Consider the following 15787-nt stretch of genomic DNA (forward strand, 5'->3'; position numbering starts at 1 on the left):
GCTCTTGCGAGACTGAATTTGATCCGGAGCTGGAATATTGTTTGTTTGTCCCAACACATAATCAGGTGCATAACTGTTCTCATCGGCCATGCGAGATAGAATGATGTTGCTTGGATAGACTTCTTGAACCGGGTCAGAGGGGTATCATCTGATTGATAATCTCTGATCAAGCTCATGATGATCGGGACGCATCGCATGCCAAGCCAGTTATATTGTATCTATTTTCTTTATCTCATCGACAGTCCATGAAGTAAGACGTTATTTATACCCATATTCACATATACCATACCATACCGAATACCCCATTTCACCTTGGCGTTTTTTAGCACTTATCACATCTTCGATTTAGCTTTTTCCTCTTCCTCTTTGATCTTTTGCAACGCCCTTTGAGCGGCGGGTCTGAAATGCACCCAAACGACAGTCAGATGAAAGCATTCCCTTTTCCCACGTTACGTCAAGATAGCTCAGCTCACCTATCCAATACTCGCTTGTACCACCCCTTCAAACCCTCACCTACATTGAACGCGCCCGCTCTCGTTCCGGCAAGGAGCGAGTTGATAGCGAAGAACATCATGAACTGAGGTTTTGACGTATACTCGTCAGCTTGTGCCTGTGTATTCAGATATAGTACTCCAATGGAATGGCACTGCTCACATCTCCTGATCCGGGTTTATCAGTACCTGAGAACCAGCCATGTTGAGTTTTGTTGATAGCTGCTTCGGCCTACGAAGGAGAGCCAAGTTCAACCCCATCAGTGATATAACCTCTTGAAACGATGATGATGAGCATGCGGACCCACAAAATCAATGGTGCCTTGCACCTGCGGGCCAAGGTATTTACTCTATAGATGTATGAGATTCCAAATCAGCGCGATTCTCCTCTGATCCGCGATACCTTCAAGTATTGGCAGCTGCATAAATTCGATTCTGCTCCGAAGACACTGGTCTTATCCTCCCATACCTTCGGGGCAAACAGTCAAACAGAGTCTGTGAACTCACAGCTACAAACCCACTATACCCCTTTACGGCCTCCTTATCGCCCTCCTCCAACTGCCCCACAACCATCCCATTCACATAAGCAGCACTAGTAGCTTGTACAATCGCCGAAGCCTGGAAGAGATTCATCATGCTTCCTTCGGCATAATGAGACCAGAATATATCATCGTCGGTCTGTTCCACCTGAATGTCGAGCTCCGTCTTATTGGATTGGACGGAGGGGAGAGAGAGGAGCTTGTAAATTATGTATGCTGACTCAGTTATGACTTTCCCGTCTAGGATGAGGGCTGGTGCTTTGCCCGTAGGGGAGATTTTGAGGAGGGAGGGTGGGGCTGAGCGGGAGGGGGTACGGAGGTGGACTTGGACGTTGTATGGCAGGGAGAGTTCTTCGAGGATCCAGACTTTCGTATTTGGGGTTAGCTCTCGTACTTGACACTGGACACAGGAGGGTTGAGTAGTACTTTTTAGAAGGGGACTTACAGATCCTCTCAGACCTGGAAGCGTTGAGGTGATGTAGGGTGATTTCTGGGTTGGATGACATTGTGTGTTGATATTTGCGTGTACCTGCCAAGTGTACTTTGAAGATGCGAGAATGGAGAATTCGAGTTGATCGATGTCCTAGAAGTATCATGAGCTGAGTAATGTATATGTAAATAGAGTGAGTGGAAGAAAGAGGGATGCATGGAATGATGGAGCATGATGGTCGACGATGACCTTGCTCCGACTTTCTCGGGTAACAACGGAAACAACGGAAACCACTTTAACCGAGATGACCACACCAAACATTCAACCAGTGATCTTCACATGGTACATGGTACAACGTACAACATTGAATCCATGGAGGGGAAGATACGCCGCTGCCCACTTGATTTTCACATCAGCAAAGCAACAACAGACCGTACACCCGCTGCAATTCATTACCGGTCATCATTTTGTCAGGTGATGGCCCAGTCATTGACATGAGTATGATATGGCATGGCACAGTATATATGACAATGACAAGTATACAAAACACCCAAATTATATAGAAGATGTACAATCATACAAGTTATCTGAACAAATCCCGATGAAGAGAAAGAATGACACAACCATGTATAGAAAGACTCGTCAAAACAATGCGCAACAAGGAGAAACCAGAACAAGAACAAGAACAAGAACAAGATACTCTACAATGCCGAAGAAAGATGATATGGTTTGTGATAGATGATGATAATGCAATGACAAGTAACGAAAGAAGCGTTGCAATGATAGTACTAGTACAAAGGGTTGTGGTGACTCGTTTTTGTGTCGTGGAGTTTGTTTTTCGTTATTTAATAGAGAGCTGAGGAGAGAATCGGAGCTGAAACTGAGTATATGCCAATCTTCATTTGTAGCCATTCATGGATTGTTGCATGGGAAGACCGATAAAGTGTGATGGTGATTAAGGCTTGACGAGGAGGGTGAGAAAGACCGTAGTTTGGAAGGGAAGAACCGGAACAATACGATATGAGTTGGAGCGGATGGATTTAATGGTAATTAGACAACCGAGATTGATGTTGTTAATTTGATGTTTCGTTAGATCCTTTAGTCGTTGACTGTCGTTTCGGAATGGTTTACTGGTATGTCTCGACTTTCCTGTGCTTCGAACTTGAATGCTGGTTGTCTTACTATATGCAGAGAGATAGTGACGAACCCTAGAATACATCGTTATGTTATTGCACTTTCGAGGCGACAATCGAACTCCACAACTCGACTCACCAGTCCCCGAGCAGACTATTCATCCACATCCATATCCCTCGTATCTCTTCGACCTTGATTGTGCGTCTGCACCCTGCTCCTGAGTTTACTTGGACCTCTCCCACCCGCAGCTAGACCTCTACCCATCCCTCTTCCGTATCCCAACTTAAACACATTGTTCATCTCGGTTCCCAACGCTTCCACCTCGGCCATAAACAGCTTATGTCTCGTTTTTGTAAGTTTGCTGTCGATAGGACCAGGACCAGGTGAGAGGCTTTGGGTCATATCGATATCCCTTGCGAAACTTCCACAAGGAGATGGGTCGGATATAGCCCTGTTGAAAGATGGTGGTTCGAGTGGAACACCCAAGATCGGTGTGGATGCGAGTGGCGACGGGACATGGATATGTGAGTGGGAGTGTGATTTAGACGCAGTCGATAAGTTTGGGGTAGAAGGGATGGTCGCGATGCTGTTGGAAGTGGTGTCGACAGGGGACGACGGGGTTGTGTCGGTTTCGTCCATCAATAATCCAACGATGGACGATGAAGTGGAATGGGATCTTGGTCGTTTAGTCACTGGACCTTGAGGATCTAAATTGGGAGTTGGCGTAGAAGGTCTTGAAGTCGAGTCGATGTCCATACGACTGGATGACGAGGAGGACTCTCCAATGGAACCAAAGGATGATATGTAGGTAGGTGTGGAGGTTAGGGTCGTGTGAGTGTGAGGATGAGCTTCCTTTCTGCTGCTGGAAAAAGAAGTTTGGGAAGGAACGGGATTCCTGAATTTCAACTTGATGGTAGGTCTCTTCTCCTCCCTGCTATAATCTTCGCCATCGATCTCAATATCTTCCTCCCTGTGTCGCTTATGTCCTCTAGTAGGTCTCCAAGGTGTAGACGAGCTAAGCATCAAGCGGAGTTTGGGTAGTTGTCTGGGAGAGGAAGGTGAGAGTGGAATCGGATCATAGCTGTTCGATGGAATTGAGGAAGGAGTGGATGGATAGGTTGATCGTTGAGGCATCATCGTGGATGCACTGCTTCTCTGTCTATCTGAGGGATATATGCGGGTTGGGACGGGTGAGTGATGCTAGAGAGATACAAGAGGTTAATGCTGGTCGTGAGAAGAATGTGAGGATAGAACGGAGCATAGATTGATCAGATGGTGAAGGGAAGACAGGAGGTAGGTAGAAGTGACGTCTTGTTTGTACCCGATGGGAATGTGAGTCAACACCCACTCACACTCACTCACTGAAACTGAAACTGAAACGGCGGGTCGAGGATGACCCTGAAGATCTTTTCTCTCTTACGTGAAAAAGGCGTGTGTTCGCCTCGTTTGCGCACCGTTGCACCAGACGATCGACTATTGGGTGTTATAGCCGGTGTCGAGCGAGGTGGCAAAAGTGGTAGTGATGGTGATGATGGATATGATGGTGAAATGGAAGCTGAAGATGGGATGATGATGATGAATCAGTTCAAGGTTGATGGTTGTTCGGTCAAATGTACGAGTAAACTGGGTGCTCGGTCAGTGCGTTCTACTAGTTGAGTATGATAGTGCTGGTTGTTTACTTGAACCAGCAGTAGTAAACCGGCAATCAAATGATGGGTTTAGACCGGAATACCCACAGCTCTCCCACGGTTACATAATGAGATGTACAGTTACATGTCACGTGATGGTACCGTGTGAAGCATTAGATATTTCGAAAAGTTGGAAGTAGAGAGAGAAAGAGAGAGGTTCATGGTGGAAATGGTTGTTGACAGAAATATCCTCGTTATCTATACGGACCCTTCTCCTATATACATATACTGGAGAAGAGTCAGACCAAAATGACATCCCTACTCCCCCTCCTCACATCACTCCCCTTCACTCACCCCTCATTCCTACCGCTTCTTCAATCCCACAAGCCCTTCGCCCACCCCTCTCATCTCCCACAATCATCCCTCAGCAAATTGTTGAACCGGCTCAACTCAACACTGCTCTCAAGAGATGACAATACTGAAAGAAGAGCAGCATCCGATATTGCCAAGGAAATAATAGAGATGGATGAGGAGGGTTATGTGATGACGAGCTATGGTAAAGGTTGGGTTGGGACATGTCTTGGGTTCATTTCCGTGAGCGATCTTATACACTTCATGTAGAACGATACTAAGCCAAATTGGTCCCTATGATTGATAGTCTCCCTCGAGCCCGATATCGAATATCTCTCCTTACTTGTCATTGATGAGTACATTGGTCGTAGCAAGCTCTCAATATCCCTCGTTCGAGAGAGAAGTAATACATCCCATGATGGGTAAATTGTCGGTATCGCTAGGCAAATTATTCGAAAGAAGTATAGCGGACAGCCGTCCAGAGTGGGACATCATCGTATGTCAACCTAAGGAATTCCCCTTCTTCCTGTTGCCTACTGACATACATTGTGCTATAATACAGCTCGAACAACTATCAACCCTTCGAAGACTCATCATCCACGCTCCAGCACCTTTCAGACCATTAGTACCTACTCTCAAATTATCCTTGTTCAACCTCATCCTCCAAATACCGACAGCCTCCAACCCATATCCCAGTATACCCGAAGAGATACGGAGATCCGCTTCTGATTTGGTCGCTACTCTGCATGTCACGGCGGGTAAAGCCAACTCACCTCAATCCTGGGGTATGGAGATCCGAGAAGCGCTAGGAGGATTTGGGAGAGCAATGAGTGCTATCACGGCCGATGCATGGGAGGAAGGTGAGTCAACATCCTTCTTCATTTTGACGAAGGTCTGTAATAGGAGAGAAATAGAGATCTGACGGAAAGGATGTACGTGACAGAACCTATAAAAGCTCAACCACCCAATCCACCTTCGGCATTACCTGAACTACCCGTCGATCCTCTTGGCAGATTACCTATTGCTCTAGATTGGGCAGAGGGATTCACTGAAGTCATTCTCGCTTTGTTGAGGTCAGTAACCTTTATCCTTGATAACAGCGATACTGCACAGTCATAGCTAACATTGTTGAAGGTATCCTACCGCTCGACCTGTTCCTGTACCTATCGCTCAGATCGTATCTGCGGGACTGAGATGCCTTGCACTTACGCTGGATACTCCTGTGAGTTCAAATCAATTTAGCGACATATCATTGGACACCACGAGCTGATCACAAATATGTATAGACCGTACCGTATATCTCGCCCCAGCATCATGCTGCTCTGCTCGCTTCTTTGCCTAGGATATGGACTATCGGTGTGCAGCTTATTGGAAGTGTAGCTATCGCGTAGGTCTCTGAGTCCGGCACTTGACTTTGTCAGCTGAAAACTGATTTGATCTAATGACCAGATGTGGAGACCACCTATTCCCTCATTTTGGTAGTATCCTGGACCATACTGTCTGGTTGGCTGAGAGGGTACCGGCTAGCATGGTGTGAGTGTCACTTTCATTGTGCACTCGACAATGTATCACCGCTCGAGCTGTCGCTAACATAGTTTCTTGCCTCGCAGAGACACCCAAATCCAATTGCTCAAATTCCACCATCTCCTCATGACAATCTTCCCACCAGCGATAGTCCCTCTTGAATACCCTACTCGTCTGCTTAGATTATGCTTAACAAGGGTTCAACCCTTGCTGGAGAACCGATCGAAGGCAGACATTTCTACTGGAAACGCTGTAGGAGGGAAGAGGGGTAAGAAGAGAGCTAGAAATGCTGAAGATGGTTTAGTAGGTGGATTGGAAGGAAGAGAGGCGAGGACAGTTGGTGAGGGAGAAGTGAAAGTGATTGTTTGCGCATTGAAATGTAAGACATAGATCACTCGCATACTTAACCTTTCATTTATCAGCATATTGACGATTTATGTCTTGCTCGGTAGTGGTCCCGTTGTTACATCCCACACCACTCCTCTCACCATCCCTGCTCACCTTCTCCATCAGACTTCACCTATCTTTATACTTGTCGATACCCTCCCTCGGGGGGATGTTACCTTCCTCATCGGCTCAAAGTGAATTACGTGAAAGTGTATATGAAGTATTGGAAAAAGCAGTCCTAATGACGGAGGGAGAAGGAGGTACAGGTAGAGGCTGGAAGAGTCTGATCATTTCTGTGCTGGTGAGTCTAGCGGATCCATGCCCTTCTGTCCTCGTAGCAATCGTATTTCGCATTGCTGATAACTCGAATTGGAAACAGGACCAACATTCTGAATCTCTCGCTACAGTGTTACATCCTTCTTTACCACCTCTCATGAGACCCTTGCCACCTTTATCGCAATTACATTTCTTCGTCAAAGAGGGCGAGGAAGAGAGGAAAGAACGGATAGGTATGGGTTTCGGAGTTGTGGATGATCAGGCGGAGGAAGAAGAGGAAGATATGGTTGTTGAGCAGTCTATATCGAGGGTTACGGTAGTATCGAATGATCAGATCGCTCAGAGTACGAGCGCGACTTCAGCGACTACAGCAATGGTACAGCCTGTGATCAAAACTCAAATGCAGACGGTGACGTCGATAGAGAAGATGGTCGAACCCATCACAACACCTGCGAATATAACGCCTCAGATACCGCCTCAACCCCCTATCACCACGACTTTACAATCTCAGGTATCAGAGGTAGTATCGAACTTCATCTCACAGCCTTCAACCTCGACTACGAAGACTACACAGACAGAAGAGAAGAAGGACGATCTAGGTGATGTGGTTATGTTGAATGATGAGGATGAGGAGATACCGGAGCTGGATAGTGGCAGTGATGATTTTGATGAGGATGAGGAGGAAGAGGAGGATGAGGAATAGACACATGGACTAGTGATGTTTTTGGCATATGCATCTATTTTGCTGTACTGCATCGAGCCGCGTCGAGAGAGCTCTTTGCAAGATGCCACTCAGTGCCGGATATGAGAATCCCGCCCTTTGGCTTGTCACGTTTCGCATCGTGAAGATGGATAAGGGATGATCTTTGCCCGTCAACGCCATAACAATCCTCCATGGGACTCCATACGATGCCTACCCTTTTTTCCAAACTTATGATAATATGCTCGACGTCAATGTTACCCCGCGAGATCCATTTTATGGTTATCTTGGCGGTGCTGTATATCCATTACGGCCCGGTGGGGTGGCTTTGACACGGTGGGTACAGTAGCGTTGTGTCAGTGTAGACTGAGTCAGGATCTCATAATCACAATCGAAAGTAAGTATTTACAACACTATCGCTGCGGATATGTGTATAGCCTGGCCTCAGACTTCCGGAAAAGATGAGAAGATATGACGCTGAATTGCTCATATCGATCCATCTCGCTCGGAGCATTGATGGTGTTTTTGGCTGGATTCCGGTAAATTGATCTTCCATTCATTCATCTAGTACGATCGAGCAACCCAGAGCCGAACTTATACGACGATGATACAGTACGAGGCTTCAAGTGAACAAATCTGCATTGTACGGCAAAGTATTACACAACTGTAAAATCTGCATGACAAATGATATACTCGGCGAGGAATTTGTATTTCAAGGTGGATACCCCCTCTCGTCATATGATTGCTAAATCAAGTTAGCCTTTTTAACCTTACCTGGAATACCCTGCCAAGAGTTTTGTGAACCTGTCTTTCGAGTTTGAGCGTTTCCGGGTTCGTTGTTCTTTTCCCCCTGCTCTGCTTCCATTTGCTTACTTATCAACTGACTCGAGAGGGATGCGATGTGATAGCTTGGCAAATAGATGGATACCTCTATCTTTGGACTGAGCCTCCTCCCCCCACCTACTTGGCTATACTGTACTGTCCTCAACAGGTCGGAAGGAACTTGACCCGATCACCTCCAATCAATCATGTATAGTCCGGTGGACCTCCTCCTTCGCCCATGGGGCTGATCCCCTCTATGTGGGGGACTGGGGTATAAGATGATCACTCTCCCCGAGGATGAGATTGATGGTTCTTCCCACACCACTCTCACCTTGCATCTACATAGCTCACTTTGATCAAGTTATACGGCACAATGGGAGGAGCCAAATTTGCTAAGAAGGAGAACAACGTCATTGGTCTGACCGATGCTCAACTTCGAGCTGTCGCTGAGGATGTTGACCCCGAGCTCATCAGGATAGGACACGAGGTGGTATCGAGACAGAAGCAGGAGACTTTCGTCGAGGCTTGGAGGAACCATTGGGGAGCGGGGATGTGGAGTTTGTTCTTGAGTTGTGCTCTTTTCATGGAAGGGTATGATACTGGATTGGTACGTTGTCTCTTTTCACATACCCCTCCCAACTTACCATTTACTGTCCATTCTCTCTGTCCTCCACTCTACTGTATGCTTTTGAGGAGGACTAATTCTGGGATGTTGGCATTACCTTAGATCTCCACCTTCTACGGCATGCCCCAATTCCAAGCTCGATTCGGTAAACCGCACAACGGCAAGCTAGTCATTCCAGCCTCGTACCAAGGTGCCCTCCTAAACTTGGGCAAGGTCGGTCAACTCATCGGTCTAATCATCACTGGTACATGTCAAGAGCGATACGGTTCCAAGAAGACTTACATCTGGGGTATGGCAGCTATGACAGCGTCCATCTTCTTGGCTGTGTTCAGTATCAATTTGGATATGTTGATTGGTGCGGAGTTGGCTATGGGTATTCCCTGGGGAATGTTCCGTGAGTAATTCATACTTTGGGGTATTGAGCCTTGTTATAGTATACTATACTTCCTACACGTGCAAGTATATTGTCGCTGACGTTGTTATCGGACCGTTTTAGAGACACTTGCTACCGCCTACGCTGCTGAGATCTGTCCTATCAAACTGAGAGGTTACTTGGCTGCCTTCGCCTCTGTCGGCTGGGGAGGTGTGAGTTATTCCCCTCGATTTACTTCTAGACCGGTCTTCACATTGCTTCTGTATACTTACTGATGAAACGATCGGATCGCAGGGTGGTTTCCTTGCCTCCGGTGTACTCAAAGGCGCTCTCAACCTCAAGGGCGACCTCGCATGGAAGATCCCCTTCGCTTTACAATGGGTTTGGCCCGTCCCCCTCGCTTTGGGGTGTTTCTTCGCTCCCGAAAGTGCCTGGTGGTTGGTCCGAAAGGGACGATTCGAAGATGCCAAAGCGACCTTGGTTCGAACTGCCAAACAAGGTTTCTACGCTGAGAATGAGGCGGAGGGGTATATCGCTTACATGAGACATACCGATGCGATGGAGAAGTTGGAGGCGAAGAATGGAAGTTGGATTGAACTTTTCAAGAGGGGTCCTACGCTTAGACGTACTGAGATTGTGAGTGCTACTCTATTATCTTCTTATTGATGGATCTGATACTGCTATCACCTGATGGTACGGCAGCTAATGACTTGATAAATTCGCCATATAGATGATTGGTACTTGGGTTGTGCAAGTTGCTAATGGAAATATGATCACTGGTTTGACTGTCGAGTTGTGAGTCTTCATCTCCATATGGATCGGATATCGTGGTTGTAGCTTACCAAAGATGCTTCACCCCATAGCCTCAAACAAGCCGGTATGAGCACCAAGGAAGCATTCAACATGAACCTCATCCTCCACGCTATGGGTATCGTCGGTGTCGGTCTGTAGGTCAAATTTTAGCTTATCACCCCAACCGCAGATGGCTCATCGGTTTTCTTTCTGCAGTTCCTGGATCTTCTTGGGATATTGGGGACGACGACCAATCTACTTATCAGGTCTACTCTCCGAAGCTGCCTGTCTATTACCCATTGGTATTCTGGGATTCGTCGAGAAGAGCAATGCAAGTCTCAAAGCCACGGGTGGTCTTATGATCATGATCAACCTGATCTTCCACTTCTCCCTCGGTCCAGTCTGTTATTCCATCGTCGGTGAATTGCCACCTTCCAGATTGAGGAGTCGAGCGATCGTCATGGGTCGATTTATCTATGTCGTTTGTGCGATCATCTTCCAGCAGATCAATACTAGGATGGTTGCTGCCGATGGATGGAACCTTAAGGCTAAGAGCGGGTAAGTCGTCATCATGCTCTATATTGTATGACCTAAGTCGACGAAATGCTGACTTTGTTATACAGTCTGTTCTGGGTAGGATGCAATGCCGTGTGCTTCCTCTGGGCGTTCTTCAGACTCCCCGAAACTGGTGGAAGATCATTCACCGAGCTTGATATCCTCTTCGCCAACAAGGTCCCAGCCAGGAAATTCGCCAAAACCGTGGTCAGAGGTGAGTGCCACAAAAAAAAACAAGATTGATCTATCGAAAGAATGGCGCTGACGCTGTTCCGTTCTCACCATGCAGACGAGGCTGCGGAATACGGTGTACAAGGTAAAGAAGCCGTCGACGTGGTTCAAGATGAGAAGGATACTGTAGAGGATGTACAAGTCGAGCACGCACACGGGAACAACCACCGAACTGCTACCCACACCTTGACTTAGATGATTGAGGCGTGGTATGCCGCTCAAAGGAATGGAAGTATACGTTTGTCAACCTGAGTTTGCTGCTAAAGGGAGACATCAAGAAACAGTCCGATTGGAGTTTGAGTTTGAGTTTGACCATTTTGTTCTGTCTTTGATCTATTCGTTGAGGTTTTGTCGATAGTTCACCCTGTAGGGAAGGTATTCTGCTGTGTGAATGGAACTATGATGTATGGTGCTCAGATGTGCTTGTCTCCCCTAGCAGTCCGGAAAAGGTGTGAATACCGCCAGAATGCATAAAGTAGTTCGAATCAGAGCTTATCAACAGGTCATGATGCATGCCGTGTACGATCCTGTACGTGATGTAGATTTCTGCTAGACGACTATCCATTTCAGAAATACAGATCGCACATCGTAAGAAGGATAAGAATCAATCGAACCACGGTAGAAATCCACGAGGTTGGCAGACCACAGCCCGTCTGGACCAAGTCTACTTTCCAGCAGAGCTCAAAGCATGGCCAGATCTTAGGGGGCGCAAGCCCGCACGACGGAACTCCCAGCTGATGGGATCGTGCTTCTTGAAGTTTTGCGACCAGTAAGGAGGGATGATAGTGTTACCGAAGAGGACAACGCCGGTCTTGGAGTCACAGCCCTCGCAATAGACACCACGGGCATTTTCTGCGCCTGTTTCGACGGAGTAGGAAGCAGAACAGATCGAAGAAAGCGCCTTCCGGTACCTGTCTGGGTAGAATTTTAGTTCTTCAAGGTCCGCAGTGCTGGAGACAGGGGTGCTGAGGATGATGGATGGGGGGGCAGCTTGCCAGTGGTTCTGCGCACATCCAACCATCCCGTTCGTGCTCTTGTAGTCAACTTTAACTCCGGTACAGAGGAGTTCATATGATCTTTCGATGGACGGATCTGTCAGAGACTGGCGGCAATATGTTTACATACTCGTTATGCTTCAGTTGGCGATCCCAAGCGTATAATGAGGGTCAATACCATAGGTATGGTATACACACCACATCATCATGCGGCAAGGGGAAAGAGGGTACTCACACAATCATCGGTGGGTTGTCGAAAGCATTTCTCGACCGCTTCTGACACATTCACGCTCTGTCCCATGACAAGTTCTTGGGTGATTGTTGATGTGTATTTGTGTATCGGGAGACCTTTCAAGGAATACGAACTGAGTTGGGACCCGTCCTTCGAGTGGTGGGATCTTCGTTTAGCATGTAAATGACCCATGTTCGCAGTCACAGCCAGGACGGATTCGGGGGTCCCGTTGTTGTGAAGCTCCCAACAACTAGGCTTATACATGCCTTCATGGATGGAGCCTACGGAAGGTTGGTCTACCATTCTGCGTTATTTGGCAGCGGGTCGATCTCGGAAGTGGGGAACTTATGATCTGGTGCTGTTCGTAAGGATGTGTGATTCGAGGGCGTTGGTTCACAAAGCTATAACGCTGGCTCTCGAGGTTGTCTTATATACACTCGTAAGAGCTCAGGTCGAGGCCGGTCTGCAACGTACACCACGTCATCAAGAAGTAAGTTACGTTTTGAAACGAGTTTTAGGCCTGTCCGACCCCTTGATACAGTAGATTCGACTGAAGCCTGGATCGTGTCGATGACACAGACGTTATGTCATAAATTGCATCTCGATTCAATTCTCTGCCACATACTAAAGCTTGGACCGTACGCGCAAGAAGATGATTATCCCAAGGGAAGTTTTGCTGAGAAGAGTTTCAGAGATCTCTACTTGGGTGAATGCTTACAATCGAAACCCTTCTTCCCCGTCGCATCCTAGAAGAAGACCATCAATCCTGTGTAACTTCGGTGAAACACAGAAAGCAGGGGTCTAGATCAGTGTACTCGTGTGTCAGATTAGTGGTGATTCTCAGAATGTCGCTAGCCTTGTGTGGAAACTGATTAGGTAATGTTAGACAAGTGACCGATCTCGATGTGAAAGCCACTCCATTGATCTCAAGATGCAAGACGTCGTCAACTGGTCCAATCCTTCAAAGATCGAGAAAATTGAGGTTTCCTTTCGTCTTGGAAAGCGCGTCAAGTTGATCACAAGAGCATATATTCCTGCTTGTGTTGTAAGATCAGTGTAGTGCTTCGGCCCTTGATATTGCTCCGCCAGTTCCATACATCCCACATGAGTCCAACATACACAATGCTCTATTCTCTATGTATGAGCAAGAAATAGTACGATTTAGACAAAAGTGAAGATGTGTTTTGATTGTGAAAAGGAACCCGTTCTCTATTCCAACTTTTGATATTGCGATTTTGTATCTATTGATGATGATAATGTGACAAGAGTAGAAAATGAGAGATGGCAGTTGAGGCCCAAAAAAATGACAAACATGAAGGGAAAAATGAGGGTATGATGCAATGTGTAAAGGTCTAAAATGATGACGGGTATTCAATATTCTGAAACTGGTCAGGGGTATATTTTATGATGAAGAAGAATACCTAAGGAGGGGAGGGCAGGACCGACATAAAGATAACAAAGAGACTTCGTAAGGCAGTTGAGGCCCAATTGATGAAGCGCTTAGTATCGCTATAATCATACAAACCGTCAGCACAGCACTTGACCTTCTGTAGAAGTTTCAAACTCACGTAGTGGTCGGGCTTGTAAGGACCGTCAACTGGGAGACCGAGGTAATCGGCTTGGACCTTGGACATCTTGGTCAATTTAATGTTAAGTTGGGCCAAGTGAGCTCGGGCAACTTCCTCATCAAGGGATTTAGGAAGCATGTGAACACCGAGAGGGTAGGATTTGGCGTCGGTCCAAAGAGCGATTTGAGCCATGACTTGGTTGGCGAACGAACATGACATGACTATGACGCGGGATAAGTGTTAGCATTCAAACGGAATTGCAAGTAGAGCGAAAACTTACCGAAAGATGGGTGACCGGTACCGCAACCAAGGTTGACGAGTCGACCTTCAGCGAGCAAGATGATGTGTCGGCCGGACTTCATGGTGTATCGGTCAACTTGAGGCTTGATGTTAATGGCCTCGGCAGCGTTGGCTTTGAGCCAAGCGACATCAATCTCAACATCGAAGTGACCAATGCTACCAAACAGAGTCAGCGATTTTCAGGACGTGGATAGGCATAGTTGACTCACTTGGAAACAATGGCATCCTCAGGCATAGCCTCGAAGTGTTCACCGGTAATGATGTCTCGACAACCAGTGGTGGTGACGAAAACGTTACCTCTGGAAGCAGCATCTTCCATGGTAGTGACTTCGTAACCGGCCATAGCAGCTTGGAGAGCGTTGATAGGGTCGATCTCAGTAACGAGGACTCGGGCACCGTAAGATCGGAGGGACTCGGCACACTGTGGGAATCAAGGGAGAGCCAATCAGTAAGGATGTCGCTCTATGCCTAGAAAACTTACACCTTTTCCGACGTCACCGAAACCAGCGACAACAGCGACTTTACCGGCAAGCATGACATCGGTAGCTCTCTTGATACCGTCAACGAGGGATTCTCTGCAACCGTAGTAGTTGTCGAATTTGGATTTGGTGACGGAGTCGTTGACGTTGATGGCGGGGATCTTGAGTTTACCATCTCGGAAAGCCTTGTAAAGGTGGTGGACACCGGTGGTGGTCTCTTCCGATACACCTCGGATGTCTGCAAGGGTGTATGATGATTAGTGGCCACACACATACATGTGACGTGGGAAGGTCATGAACTCACCAGAGAGGTATTGAGGGAATTTCTCGTGGACGAGAGAGGTCAAATCACCTCCATCATCCAAGATCATGTTGAGAGCCTTACCCTCTGGGAAACCAGCGAGGGTTTGTTCGATACACCAGAGGTATTCCTCCTCGGTCTCACCTTTCCAGGCGTAGACGGGAACACCGGTAGCGGCGATGGCAGCGGCGGCGTGGTCTTGGGTGGAGAAGATGTTACATGATGACCAGGTAACTTGGGCACCGAGAGCAGTGAGGGTTTCGATAAGAACGGCGGTTTGGATGGTCCTGTGCGGGATCGTGGAAAAGGTCAATCTCTGAAGGAATGGAAAGCAAACGGATGCGGTTGAAGAGGTGTAGAAGGCGTGAAGAGGAGAGTGGGGAAGAAGAAAGGTAAAAGGAAGCATGTGTGTCGAAACTGGCAGATGAGTGGTAAGAAGACAGGGCACACTCACATGTGGAGACATCCAGCGATTCTAGCACCCTTGAGGGGTTGCTCCTTGGCGTACTTGTTTCTGAGGTACATGAGACCGGGCATCTCATGTTCAGCAAGCTCAATCTCCTTTCTACCGAAAGCAGCGAGAGAGATATCGGCGACCTTGTAGTTGGACTATATGAATAGGCAACATTGTTAGCTGCTGGTATCGATGGACGAACGTGTGTGAGGAACGCAAGCAAAAGCGGGCTCAGATCATCCGGATAGAGCACGACAAGGATGTCTAGACGCATGCGTGATGGATGTGGTGAAGTTGACGTACCATTTTGGTTATTTTGTTTTTGTTTTGTGTGTATGAAGATGAGATGAGATGAAAGAAAGAAAGAAATAAGAAAAGAAGGATAGATGGATGTGGTATGATACGATCAACGTCTGTCAACTTTTCAATCGGAAAGGAAAAGGAAAAATAAAAATAAAATCAGTTGGCGCATGGTGCCATGTTACACTTTACCCTGAATCAGACTGACTGACCATCGCGCTACAGAGAGTACCTTATCCCCGTTGGATTCCAGATGTGGCACGTTGGCTCATCCCTTCGGATACATGTATCAATGTTTTG

The 15787-nt window shown here is 47.2% G+C and overlaps 6 protein-coding genes across 6 annotated transcripts; 2 read left to right on the forward strand and 4 right to left on the reverse strand.

The window, feature by feature from the left end:
- Positions 1-332: 332 nt before the first annotated feature.
- Positions 333-1536, reverse strand: I302_100547 (uncharacterized protein; the record flags this gene model as incomplete). The annotated part of the gene is made up of 6 exons (XM_019190565.1): positions 333-399; positions 474-577; positions 655-723; positions 800-841; positions 999-1396; positions 1476-1536. The coding sequence occupies 6 exons, from the start codon at positions 1534-1536 to the stop codon at positions 333-335; spliced, it is 741 nt and encodes a 246-aa protein (XP_019047313.1).
- Positions 1537-2747: 1211 nt separating this feature from the next.
- Positions 2748-3731, reverse strand: I302_100548 (uncharacterized protein; the record flags this gene model as incomplete). The annotated part of the gene is made up of 1 exon (XM_019190566.1): positions 2748-3731. One exon carries the CDS (start codon positions 3729-3731, stop codon positions 2748-2750), a length of 984 nt encoding a protein of 327 aa, XP_019047314.1.
- An 800-nt stretch (positions 3732-4531) lies between these two features.
- On the forward strand, positions 4532-7463 carry I302_100549 (uncharacterized protein; the record flags this gene model as incomplete). Its single annotated transcript, XM_065869100.1, has 10 exons — positions 4532-4816; positions 4881-5069; positions 5136-5433; positions 5517-5646; positions 5708-5750; positions 5860-5960; positions 6023-6106; positions 6184-6476; positions 6550-6785; positions 6864-7463. The coding sequence occupies 10 exons, from the start codon at positions 4532-4534 to the stop codon at positions 7461-7463; spliced, it is 2259 nt and encodes a 752-aa protein (XP_065725172.1).
- A 1192-nt stretch (positions 7464-8655) lies between these two features.
- On the forward strand, positions 8656-11053 carry I302_100550 (uncharacterized protein; the record flags this gene model as incomplete). Its single annotated transcript, XM_019190568.1, has 9 exons — positions 8656-8889; positions 9010-9301; positions 9404-9492; positions 9575-9916; positions 10011-10075; positions 10144-10227; positions 10289-10630; positions 10696-10841; positions 10917-11053. The coding sequence occupies 9 exons, from the start codon at positions 8656-8658 to the stop codon at positions 11051-11053; spliced, it is 1731 nt and encodes a 576-aa protein (XP_019047316.1).
- Positions 11054-11522: 469 nt separating this feature from the next.
- I302_100551 (uncharacterized protein) lies at positions 11523-12388 on the reverse strand (the record flags this gene model as incomplete). Its single annotated transcript, XM_019190569.1, has 2 exons — positions 11523-11960; positions 12089-12388. The coding sequence occupies 2 exons, from the start codon at positions 12386-12388 to the stop codon at positions 11523-11525; spliced, it is 738 nt and encodes a 245-aa protein (XP_019047317.1).
- Positions 12389-13585: 1197 nt separating this feature from the next.
- I302_100552 (adenosylhomocysteinase) lies at positions 13586-15461 on the reverse strand (the record flags this gene model as incomplete). The annotated part of the gene is made up of 8 exons (XM_019190570.1): positions 13586-13594; positions 13654-13874; positions 13934-14109; positions 14163-14374; positions 14435-14670; positions 14737-15020; positions 15188-15342; positions 15390-15461. The coding sequence occupies 8 exons, from the start codon at positions 15459-15461 to the stop codon at positions 13586-13588; spliced, it is 1365 nt and encodes a 454-aa protein (XP_019047318.1).
- Between the last annotated feature and the right edge of the window lie 326 nt (positions 15462-15787).

Source organism: Kwoniella bestiolae, chromosome 1 (genome assembly GCF_000512585.2).
Source record: "Kwoniella bestiolae CBS 10118 chromosome 1, complete sequence".
NCBI lineage: Eukaryota > Fungi > Basidiomycota > Tremellomycetes > Tremellales > Cryptococcaceae > Kwoniella > Kwoniella bestiolae.